This window comes from Cynara cardunculus (genome assembly GCF_001531365.2).
Source record: "Cynara cardunculus var. scolymus isolate 2C chromosome LG 8, CcrdV1, whole genome shotgun sequence".
NCBI lineage: Eukaryota > Viridiplantae > Streptophyta > Magnoliopsida > Asterales > Asteraceae > Cynara > Cynara cardunculus.
In genome coordinates, this window is record NC_037535.1 from 24,778,247 (window position 1) to 24,790,157 (window position 11,911).

Here is an 11,911-nt window from a genome sequence, read left to right on the forward strand (position 1 = left end):
AATATGATAATATCCATGATTAACACCGTCCACAATAAAAATGGTTAATCAACCTCTCATAATTACAAAAAAATGAACAAAATGAAAAATTATGATTGGTTGAATGAGGTTTTCACGATTTGTACAAATTGGGTGGTTTTTATTTGAACAATCATATATATATATATATATACACATGAATATATAAGGTCGAGTTCACGTGAGACCAAAGGTTTTTCGTGAGACCCGTAAGACCAATTTATGTTCATTGATTAACTTTATAAGCTAATGATCTAATGGTCTAAAGTTGGACGATGACAATTTTGTGATTATTGAGAAGTCTCGTGGCAATTTTGTGACTATGAATGTTCAGATTGTTGATCTAATCCAAGAGTTGAGAATTGGTCTCACATGATCCCAAGTCTGTATATATATATATATACACATGTATATATATATATATATAGGGTTGGGTTTATGTGAGACCAGTTTGTTTTTGTGAGACCCGTGAGACCACTTTTTTTAACTTGAAACTTCACAGCAAAATGCTGTGAAGGTAAAAAAAATCGAACATTCACAGTAAAAACACTGTGAAGGTTACCTTCATAGCGTTTTGCTATGAAATTTCAAGTGTAAAAAGTTGGTCTCATGAGTTTCACGAAAACACGTTGGTTTCACGTGATCTCAAGTATATATAGGGTTGGGTTCATGTGAGACCAACCTGTTTTCGTAAAACCTGTGAGATATTCATAACGTTTTGCTGTGAAGTTTCAAGTGTAAAAGAACGGTCTCACGGATCTCGTAAAAACAGGTTGATCTCACGTGATCTCAAATCTATATATGTATCTATGTGTATTAATTAGAGATTATAAGACAAAATATCTTGAATTAAAATAGAAATATTACATGCCATAATTAAAGATCACACAATAATTTTTCAATTAAAAAATAATTATCGAGAACTATGACTTTGTAATCAATAATTAATGAAATTATGATACATTTTTAAATCAAAGTTGAAATATCAGTGGCGGCTTAATTTGTAATTCAGTATTAAACTTGATCGAATTCAAGCTGTAATTATAATAATCATATTAAGCTCAAATTATGCCTTATTCAATTCTTATACACCTTTACAATTAATGCAAGAATATTCCCACTTTGTTTCTTCATCTTGTTTCTTAATGATAGTTTTATAAGTCTTATAAATTGGCTTATTAACGACTCAAACAACAATAACACCACCAATATCAAATGGGTTTTCTTCAGCTTCCCACCATACTTTTTTCCGACATAAGCAAGAAAGATCGAGGAACCCTTATCTGGGATTCGGCGAAAAACCAGGTGTTCAAAGCCCTCCAAGAATACGGTTGCTTTGAGGCATCTTTCGATGGGGTTTCACCTGATCTTCGAGAATCAGTGTTTGCTTCCTTGAAGCAGCTGTTCGATCTCCCTCTAGAAACAAAGGTAAGAAACGTTCCTGACAAGATCTTCAATGGCTACATCGGACTAGCTGAAGAGGTTCCGATATACGAGAGCTTGGGAATTGAAGACCCTGAAATCTTTTCTAATATCATGTGGCCTGATGGAAACCGTCAATTTTGGTATGTCACTTAAACTGTTTCTACAATTGTAGTTTTCCATGCAATGTTGAAATTCTTGAGGAATCTTGTGATTCATAGCGTTGTTTAATTGAATGTGTTTGCGTTTGTGGAACATATAACAGTGATAGCATGCAAGCCTATACGAAGATGTTAACAGAGGTTGATGAAATTGTGAGGATGATGGTTCTCGAGAGCTTAAATTTGGAGAAACACATGGATGAACACATGGAACTAACGAGCAGTCTTGTTAGGGTTAATAAATACCGAATGCCCGAGAAAGACGAATCCGATATGGGATTACTTAGTCATGCAGATAAAAATGTAGTGACTATTTTGCATCAAAATGAAGTTGGAGGACTAGAGGTGCAAACAAAAGATGAAGAATGGTTCAAAGTGAAATTTTCCCCAAATAGTTTCGTGGTCATGGCAGGAGAATCCTTCAATGTAAGTTTACAAACTTTTCAAAACTAACCCCCAACTTTAAATATTTACAAACATAACACACACACACACACATATATATATATATATATATATATATATGTATGTGTGTGTGTGTGTATGTGTGTGTGTATAAAGGAACATTCTTTTGAAAATCCATAAAGTTGTGAAAACCTTGAGAATTAATACATCTTGTATTATTTCATATGATTTTTTTCCATTTAAAACTAAGGGGGTGTTTGGGATTGCTTATTTGAAACAACTTATTTTTTTCTACAAAAGTACTTATCAACTTATTATAAGTCATAAAGGTTTAACTTTTTCAAAAATTTCTTATTGCCGGTTTGGCACCGGTATAAATTGTTTATCCAAACACTCAAAAGTGTTTATTACCGGTGTCACACCGGAATAAGTCAATAAGTTGTTTTTATAAGCAATCTCAAACACCTCCTAAGATTTAGAATATTGATTAACATATATATGTTTCACAATGTGAACTTTTTTAACATGTCTATGAAAAAAAATGTACACGTAAAAAAGTTTCACCATGTGAACCGTATATATATATATATATATATGAAGGAAACACATTGTAAAACAAATATATGTTCATCAATACATTAAATGTTAGTCTTAGATGAGAAAAAATCATGTGAAAAATGTCTTAAGATAAAAGTTCTCACGATTATCACAATATATAAAATTCTCAAAGAATTCAACCCAATATATATATATATGCCCATTAGTATATTCATCGGTGTATATATACTATACATGCAAGTATATATGCGTTATACCAAGGGTCTTTGGTCTTCTAGGAGGTCAAAGATTCAAACCTCACCACAGGTAAGGATATTGTGTGAATTTATTTGTTATATTTTCCATATATAAATATTATATGCTTCAAAAAAAAAAAGTATATATGCGTTGTTGCTTATATTGATTGAAATTCATATGGTGTATGTGGATCAACACATCTACTATTTTTACGGTTTTCATAATATTTATCAAACGCGTACAATTATACTCATTTAAGTTTATTTGTAACAAAACCAGTAATCTCATATTCTGCTATGGATAAAAATATATACAGGCTTGGACGAACGGACGAATACATGCAGCAACTCATAGGGTGGTGACGAGCGGAGAGAAAGATAGATTTACAATCGGTGTGTTTTCAGTCCCGAAGTGGGAAAAAACAATAAAAGCCCCCGAAGAAATGGTGGATGAAGAACACCCGTTACTCTTCAACCCTTTTCATTTCGGAGATTTTCTTCAATTCCTCTGTAAGAAAGAAATCGTTAACGATAAATTCGCATTGAAAAAATATTGTGGTGTGTCTGTCTAAATATTTTTTTAAACATATGATCTTATTTGTACATCATGTACATTTTAATTTGAAAATAAAACAGTTTCTTGTATTTTTGTGACGAATTTCCGTCACTAAATTCTTTTGTTTTCAGCATTTCGCTAAACGTTTTGTAAGATGTGTTTTCTATTCCCGTTGTTGTAAATGATTTGATTCGGTGTTTATTGATGCGTTCTGTAAAATTAAGTGCAAGTGTAAACGTATTGTGGCAAAGTGTGTTTTTTTAAGTTATTGATGAGTCAAAAAAGAACCCGATGTTGCTCGCGATACGTTGTTGTCATTTTTCAGTGCACGACAAAAAAATCGAAAATACGAAGTTATAAGATTACAAAAATTATGAGATTACAAAACTTATGGAAGTATAAAAATTCCGAAAAAGTCGCAAGAATATCAAAGAGAGACCTTGAAAGAAAGTTCGGAAATTCACTTCCTTTCTATACTGAATCACGAAAAATTAAATTTCCAATAATGCCCCTTATAACAATTAATTTCGGGGCCAATATAGTCATTTTCAAAGTCAAAATGTTCGTTAGAAGGCAAAATAACTACAATTTAGTCCTTGGACAGGCCATTTTCGATCCGTCATTAAACAAACAAATGAAACATTGATCGGGCTTTATTTCATCGTTACTCCTTCAGTCCTTATTAGGATCGGTTTTTAATCAGGCTTTGTCATGAAAATTGGGTCTCGTTGATCCTTTCGACCTAGATTATCCTCTACCTTTTCCTTAGTGTAACGGGTCCCAATCAAATTGGCTCGAGTTGTTCCTCGGTCTCAATTAGAAATGACCAAAAATCAGTCTTACACTTATAAACGGACCTAGAGGGGTGGTTAGGTGGCACGTGCCACCATATTGTTCCTCCGTGATAAGGTAAAAAAAAATTAGGTTAGTGAAAAGTGCAACCATTTTATATGGTGCCATCATATCTAAACATTCTTGGGTCCGTCCCTGCTGGGTTGGTCCAATCTAGAATCAGTCTCGGGCCCAAGTGATTGGAGTATTACTGACAAAAAAGCCCAGAACTTATATCAGGCCCAATAATTGGGTCTGTTAGCTTTTGGGCCGGTCTCAAATTCGTCCGAGGTCCGGCCCGGTTTTACAAAAATATGTTTCTTTACATAGAATTATTATACAGTTTTTTTTATATAATTTATTATTTTTGAAATAAAGAATTGGAATACACTTTAGTATCACATTAATTGAAATAATATTTAATAAAAATTGTATTATATTTTATTAAAATCTTGAAAATAAGGGTCCCTATGCATGACCGATCTCCGGTCCGGTCTCGGTCCCGGTCCCGATTGCATTTACGCATCTCTAAACCATTTGCAAACGTTCAAACTTGTCTTCTTATTAATGACGGGAACTCGACAATACAAAAACAAACACAAAACTGAATGAAATCAACAAGAAAATGATGACGCAAACATGACTGGTGTAAATACAGACAAAAAAGATTCAACATCTCACACAAATACGGGGTCTAGGGCCAACACATACTGAAATAGTATCTTAAGTACCGCAATAAGTCTTGAGAGCGGATTGGGCTCGTTGGCCGGCCTCGGTGTAGTAAAATTGAAGGAAGTCGACATGATCGAACGGTTTGAAAAGTAACGGGTGTTGTTCATCCACAACCTCCTCCGGAGCCTTGATCACGTACCCAGCCTTCGGTATCGAAAACAATCCGAGAGAATACCTTGCCTTCTCTCCGCTCATCATCACCCGATGATACGGCGAATGCAGTCGCCCATTCGTCCATGCCTACAATCGTAAGTTTCCGAACATTCATTACCGTAATCCCGAAAGGGGTTGTTTTATATATCATTTGTAACGATAATTAAACGCGACGCTTTACAGATAACTTTTGGTGACGGGTTTTTGCGTCGTTAAAAACTTACATAAAAGGAATCACCAATCATGACTATGAAAGAGTTGGGTGATGGTTGAACCTTGATCCAATCTCCAGATTTGGTTTGTACCTCCAATCCATCGACTTGATTTTGATGTAAAATTGTGAGTGTGTTCTTGTCGGTATGAGCGTTGAGTCCGAGTTCGGGCTCGTTTGTTTCGGGTCCTTTGTATTTCATTACCCGAAGCAGATAATTGGTCGAACCCATGTGTTCGACCATGTATTTCTCCAATCCCAGACTCTCCAACACCATCATCCTCACCATTTGATCCAGTTTCGATAGGTTCTCCGAGAACTCTTGTATGGTCGTGCTGCCAAAACAACAGATGTCGTAAAAGCGAAAGCATTTGAGTCCTTTATCAGCTAGACGCAGACCATCAATGTATTATATATATATATATAGAGAGAGAGAGAGAGAAAGGATGATGCGAGAAGTTAAACATTTTGTAAGAAACCAAGAAGTTCCAATATCATATATGATTACACTCATTTTGGGTGTGTTTAATCATATATGATTAAGTGTATATGTGTTGTCAATGCAACATGTGTTTAATCATATATGATTAAACTTGCATATCATGTAATCACATATGATATTGAAACTTCTCACCTTCTGGTAAAATGTTTAGCTTCTCGTTTGAACCTCCCTTATATGCATATTACCCTTTTAGCTTATTTAAAAAATATTCTTAAATATCTCAAACAAGTGGTTCACACTGAATCTCACGGTTACCCAAAACTAATAAGTTATCCCTTGAATAGACCCCTATATATACATATATACGGCGACAGTTCAAATAAGAAAGCTAAATATGGTAAGAAGGTAAGAAATGAAGGTTAAGTGAAGGTTGATACGTCAACTCATTGATAACATCAGAAAAAGTTTATTTGAAGATGCATATGTGAATTATGGGGTCTAACATTATTCATATTGGTTCACATATGTCATATGAATCTTCAAATTAATGAAGTCTTTTAATGATTCACATATGAATCTTTTTTTTCTTACTTTCTCAGGATATTTAACCTGCTTATCTAAACTTCCATATATGTATATGTATATGTATATGTATATGTATATGTATATGTATATGTATATGTATATGTATATGTATATGTATATGTATATGTATATGTATACACACATATGGGTTTTACGTAGTCTCACATAAAGATGTAATCAAAGAAGTAAATTAGATACCAGAATTTGGGGTTGCCTTCGGGCCACAAGATTTTGGTGAAGCTTTCGGCTTTTTCAAGAACGGGCGCATCGTCAATGCCCATGCTCTCGTAGAGCGGCACCATCGGGTACTGGCCGACGTAGCCATGAAAAGGCTTCAACGACCGGTTTTTGAGTTTCGTCTGCAAAGGGAGATCGAAAAGTAGTTGTAACGAATCGAAAATGGACGTTTGGAGCTCCGGTGAGATGTCAGCCAATGATGCTTCGAAGCAACCGAATTCTTCGAGAGCTTCATGGACTCGGGATTTCGTTAGATCCCAACCAAGAGCGTTTGTGTTTGGATCAACATTAGAGAAATCGATAAACGGGAGTCTTAGTGAAGCCTCCGAGCCCATAACTGGTTGGTTCAAACACGAATGGATTTTATGATCGATTTATATAAACGACTGACGTTGATTCCCTCCAAAAATTCGTATTCGAACTCGAGATCTCTAGACGAATAAATACGTCTAAAATTGTCAATAATTGATCATAAATGTCGTTTTCTTGATCATTTTGACACAAAATTAGTTTAAGGTTTCGTTATCATTTGATTCAAATTATTATGTATATATTGTGTATCAACCAACTGTATTTGATACTAACTTGTACAAACAAACAATTTTTCGGTTGATATACGTTGATACTGATTTTGCACCAACTTCAATTTATATATATATATATATATATATATATATATACACACACACACACACACACACACATATATATATATATACTATATTATAAAACATTTGACAAAAACTCTTAAAAATCATTTTTTATGCATGAAGTACTGTTTATTGATACATATTAATTAAAATTCAAGATTACAAGTAAATTGTGCGTAAGTACAACTTATTAAAGCTSGATGTTTGAATTCGTATAACTAACTGCAAATAAATATAATCGAGAGAATAAACATCTCATTTTAAATATAAAAAAATTTAAAATATAATTAGGATAATCATTAAATTATAACAAAATACTTATTATTACTTTATAAAAAATATATTAAACAAAAAATAAAAAAATGAATTAAAGAATTACATAAAAAAAGAAATTTTAAATAGTTAATTTGGTACTAATATTAAAAAAAAATTCAATTATTTATGATGTCTTCATATTTATATCTTATTTAAAAATAAAAACATTATCGTTCTTAGAATCATATAAAATCGTATTATAACATCGACTGAGACAAAAAAGAAACGCAAAACATAATAATCGAGATGTATCTCGCTGCATTGTGCGAGTACCTTTCTAGTATTATCTTAACATAAAAACATTTATATTTGAAACTTAAGACCAGTCTGTTTTCGTGAAACACGTGAGACAACAATTTTACACTTGAAACTTCACAACAAAATGTTGTGAATGTAAATAAAATTCAAACCTTCACAGCAAAGACATTTCACAAGGTTACCTTTACAGTGTTTTGCTATGAAGTTTCAAGTGTAAAATGTTATCTTACTTGTCTCACGAAAACAACCTTGTCTATATACATATATAAATCACAAGTGGTCCTATATTAGTGGTCCAAAACATCGTCAACGTTGATGCTGACATAACCCTTGGGATTAGTTGAACGATAATTACTCAGTTATTTATTATGAGATGAAACCAAATATTTTAAGTTATTTATTATATAATTTATTTAATCAAAGATAAAATGTCATGATTATATTTTTCTTGATTATAATATAATTATTAAATAAATATGGTGGTCCTTCACCTTGTTAATAAATATTACAATTATAAGAAATTTAGGGTGTTTTCGACAATTGTTGAATGGTTTGGTACAAAATGATTAATAAGTCAGAATCATTAAGAGGCTCTCATTAAATAATGCAAAATAAAATATAATTGTTTGACAATTATTACAATGAAATTAGAGTGTTAAATGATTATACAAAATCATTAAGAGGGTTTTAGAATTATTAAGAGGCATACAAGATTCGCCTCTTGATGATTCACACGATGTTGCCTCTTAATGAAACTATTAAGAGGTAAACAAACAACCCTTATTTATGTCTTTCTAATTAATTATTTAACGTTTATAAAAAACAATCCAACGTGCGCAATGGTTAGTTGTGGTAATACCACTTTAGGATTTGATAGGTGATGGAATTCCACCATGAAACAAGTTCTCAAGTTGTGCATGGTTGTTTTATGGGCCATTTACCATAAACTTACCCGGTAAGTATTTAACGGTAAAATTCAATACTATTGTTAACTTACCGGGTAAGATTTTAGTTAATAAAAATGACTTTCTATGCAACAATTTACCCGGTAAGAGCTGACCGTGGTAAGAGTCATTGTTCTCACTTACCGGGTAAGACTCTCAGTCTTTACCTCGTTCTTACCGGGTAAGATTTTTGGTCATTATCATATTCATCCGGTAAGGTAATATAACTTGGTAAGCGCTTACCCAATTAAGCATTTGGTAAACGGCTCCTTAGTTGTAACAATTGACCATGTTGTGAGTTAAAAAATTGGACAACAAAAAGGGTTTTTATTCGGTTCAGAATCAACATCTTTCGGTTCGTGTTCAACACGTGGTGTTGTGGTGGTGCGTGGTTCATGGCAGCAAGCTATTGGACTAACTCGTCCATCTACTGGCATAACTGACGATTTCATTTCCTTGAATCACATTTTTTAACTGGGTTCGCACGCACATCCCTCATCCCTGGGTGTCGTGGCACCAGTTGCGGATTCAGGAATTTTGTTCAATGAGATTACTTTTAAGGTAGATTAAAAGCCTGCAAAATCGTCCGATGTGTTTTTAACCTAATTACAATGTTTTGAGGGATTTTAAAGTTTTTTGGTTGATTTCGAGGGATTTTTTAATGTTTTTGTTGATTTCAAATAACGTTGTTGGTTTTTTTGATTGATTTCAATAGATTTTTTTGGTTAGAGTAACAGTTTCGATTGGGTTGGGGGACCGCATAAAAATGAAATTTGGGGGGTGGGGGGGAGTGAAAGGTAAATCATGTAAAACCTAAATTTTAACTTAAGAATTTTTTTTTGAGTTTTTGACTGGGGTCCCTTCCCCCCCCTCCTCCTTTTTGGTATTGCATCCGCCCCTGGCGCCTGCCGCATGGTCGGTTTGAATCTGATACCAATCTGATGCAATGTGAGCGAGGAACGCATGCTTAATAGTCAATTCACAGTTTGTCGTTTCTAACGGATTACCAATCTCATGCAATGTTCAAGGATGAAATAACAATAAATTACAAACTGTACAAAAAAATAACAATTTTTAAACCACAAGGATAAAAATGAAAATTATTAACAAACCACAGACAAAACTTAGACGATTGAAGAAATTTTTTAAACAACATTAAATAATAAGTTTGATGATATATTTAACGCCCATTGACTTATTTTATTCTATTTGTATTATACATACAACACAAAACAACAGGTAGGCCGGTCGAATCAGTGGTCAGCGACCGGGTCGACCATAACACCACAATAAGATTCGACGCAACATTTGGATGCCTTTCCCTCCTCCGTAAGCACATACTTCAAGAAATCCAAATGATTAAAAGGCCTAAACCGCAAATAATGTTGATCATCGTCAACTAGTTTATCAGGCACCTCCACTGTCGCCCTCATGAACGAAAATATCCCGAGTGAATACCTAACGACTTCTTTCGGGTGCGCTCTCATCACCACTTGGTGCACCGGTGCGTAGATCCTCCCATTGCTCCATGCCTATGGAAGAAAATCAATCAACATATGTCAATGACCAAATGATATTTGAGTTATCGGTAGATCCACTGCAAGAAAATTGATTTTATAGGATGCCTACAATCTATAAGCATCTCAAAAAGATGTTTTATAAGACCAAACCAAAAAGCATCGTATCTAAAAGTGTTACAATAAGTTTATAAGACGTTTTTAAAAATTTTAACAAGTTTTTCATGACGTTTTTAAAATACAGTGTCGTATTAACTATTTTATATGACACTATTTTAAAACTGTCATATAAGCACAAATATCCTATAAAAAGATGGATTCATAGGATACTTCTCAAAAAGATCATAAAAAGTAGCTAACAAGACACTTTATTTAAAAGTGTCCTAAAAACTTGTTAAAACGTCTAAAAGCGTCCTAAAAACATATTGTAACGCTTTTATATTAGCCACTTTATAATTCAGTCCTACAAACTTAAGTTCTATAAAGTATTCTATTAAGACGCTTAAACGTCTTACAAAGCCAATTTTGTTGTTGTGATCCCAAACTTCTTAGAGACCGAAACATGCAAGTAAGACATATTACCATGAAGGGTTCTCCCGCTACAACCACAAACGTCGATGGTGAGGGTTCGTGGTGGATCCACTCTCCGTTTCTCATCTTTATCTCTAACCCTTTGACATTATTGTCGTCTAAAATAGCCAAGAAACTTTTATCCGAGTGAGGGGGAAGGCCAACTTCGACTTCCTTCTCAATGGGTGCTCGATATTTCATAAATCTAGCCAAGTACAATGAGGATTCTATCATATCGTCACATTGCTTGGCGTCGACCCCATAGCTATCAAACACCATTCTCATCACACAATGATCGATTTCAGATAACAGTTTCATGTACTCGAATGCGCTTTCACTGTATCGCCAATGAAAACAAAAGGGTAAGTTCTGTTGCGACGGGAAAACCGTCTATCACTATATTTTATAATTTTTTGAATATATATATATATATATATACAGAGAGAGAGAGAGACATATATGAATATGGAGGATTAAACGAGAACATTATCAAAATAAAAGAACATGAGGACGGTCAAACCATATAGCATTGAAATCACATATGATATTACACATGAGTTTAGTGTAAAATCATATGTGATTTTGTCACCCCGTATTCTACTATTTGGTTAGTATTCTTGTTTGAACCTTATATATACATGTGATATGCCTTTTATTTTACGAAAAAGCGAGAATACCCTTTTATTATAGTAAATTACATGTGATATTATAGTTCATCACATATGATACACTTGTGATACTAAATAAGATTAGTAAACGACCTTTGGCGCAAACTAGATTGTGGGCCACTGGCCCAATCACGTGTATTATTACATGTGATAAGGTGTTCTCGATGGTAATACTATAATCCATCATGTATGATACACATGTGATGCAAAATTAGAAACACATATGATCATTGGTGCGACTAGGTTGCCATTAAGTGATGTATTCACACCATCAGGACCCCTCACGTGTATTATTACATGTTATAAGGGTGTCATTCTGTTTTCGTAAAATGAAGATGCTTTCGTTTGAATCTCCACCAAAAATATATATATATATATATATATATATATATTTATATATATATAGACTAAAAGATGGAACATGATTGGTTGATGTTGGTTA

General features: G+C 33.5%; 3 protein-coding genes across 4 annotated transcripts in view; 1 reads left to right on the plus strand and 2 right to left on the minus strand.

The window, feature by feature from the left end:
- The first annotated feature begins 1,222 nt into the window (after positions 1-1,222).
- On the plus strand, positions 1,223-3,571 carry LOC112517118 (probable 2-oxoglutarate-dependent dioxygenase AOP1). Its single transcript, XM_025124447.1, has 3 exons — positions 1,223-1,583; positions 1,706-2,027; positions 3,118-3,571. Exons 1-3 carry the CDS (start codon positions 1,234-1,236, stop codon positions 3,370-3,372), a joined length of 927 nt encoding a protein of 308 aa, XP_024980215.1. The 5' UTR covers positions 1,223-1,233; the 3' UTR covers positions 3,373-3,571.
- A 1,155-nt stretch (positions 3,572-4,726) lies between these two features.
- LOC112516595 (probable 2-oxoglutarate-dependent dioxygenase AOP1) lies at positions 4,727-6,920 on the minus strand. 2 transcript variants are annotated; one of them, XM_025123730.1, is made up of 3 exons: positions 6,509-6,920; positions 5,348-5,618; positions 4,727-5,159 (listed from the first exon to the last, which is right to left on the minus strand). In XM_025123730.1, the coding sequence occupies exons 1-3, from the start codon at positions 6,880-6,882 to the stop codon at positions 4,911-4,913; spliced, it is 894 nt and encodes a 297-aa protein (XP_024979498.1). In that variant the 5' UTR covers positions 6,883-6,920; the 3' UTR covers positions 4,727-4,910. The 2 variants fall into 2 exon arrangements, with proteins under 2 accessions (XP_024979498.1, XP_024979497.1); XM_025123729.1 differs by having other exon boundaries at positions 5,297-5,618; positions 6,509-6,916.
- A 2,896-nt stretch (positions 6,921-9,816) lies between these two features.
- LOC112517037 (probable 2-oxoglutarate-dependent dioxygenase AOP1) overlaps positions 9,817-11,911 on the minus strand; it is a 4,861-nt gene continuing 2,766 nt past the window's right edge. The window contains exons 2-3 of the mRNA XM_025124332.1: positions 10,814-11,138; positions 9,817-10,246 (exon numbers count right to left, since the gene is read on the minus strand). Coding sequence (XP_024980100.1) covers positions 9,968-10,246; positions 10,814-11,138 — 604 coding nt within the window. The 3' untranslated portion in view covers positions 9,817-9,967. The remainder of the gene's footprint in view (positions 10,247-10,813; positions 11,139-11,911) is intronic.

Bases quoted from the DNA above. Each gene is read 5' to 3' on its own strand.
- LOC112517118 (XM_025124447.1), top strand. From the start codon at position 1,234: ATGGGTTTTCTTCAGCTTCCCACCATACTTTTTTCCGACATAAGCAAG. The intron at 1,584-1,705 runs GTATGTCACTTA...AACATATAACAG, and splicing joins GATGGAAACCGTCAATTTTG to TGATAGCATGCAAGCCTATA. The intron at 2,028-3,117 runs GTAAGTTTACAA...AAATATATACAG, and splicing joins TGGCAGGAGAATCCTTCAAT to GCTTGGACGAACGGACGAAT.
- LOC112516595 (XM_025123729.1), bottom strand. From the start codon at position 6,882: ATGGGCTCGGAGGCTTCACTAAGACTCCCGTTTATCGATTTCTCTAAT. The intron at 5,619-6,508 runs GTATCTAATTTA...TTGTTTTGGCAG, and splicing joins GAAGGCAACCCCAAATTCTG to CACGACCATACAAGAGTTCT. The intron at 5,160-5,296 runs GTAAGTTTTTAA...TTACGATTGTAG, and splicing joins TGATTGGTGATTCCTTTTAT to GCATGGACGAATGGGCGACT.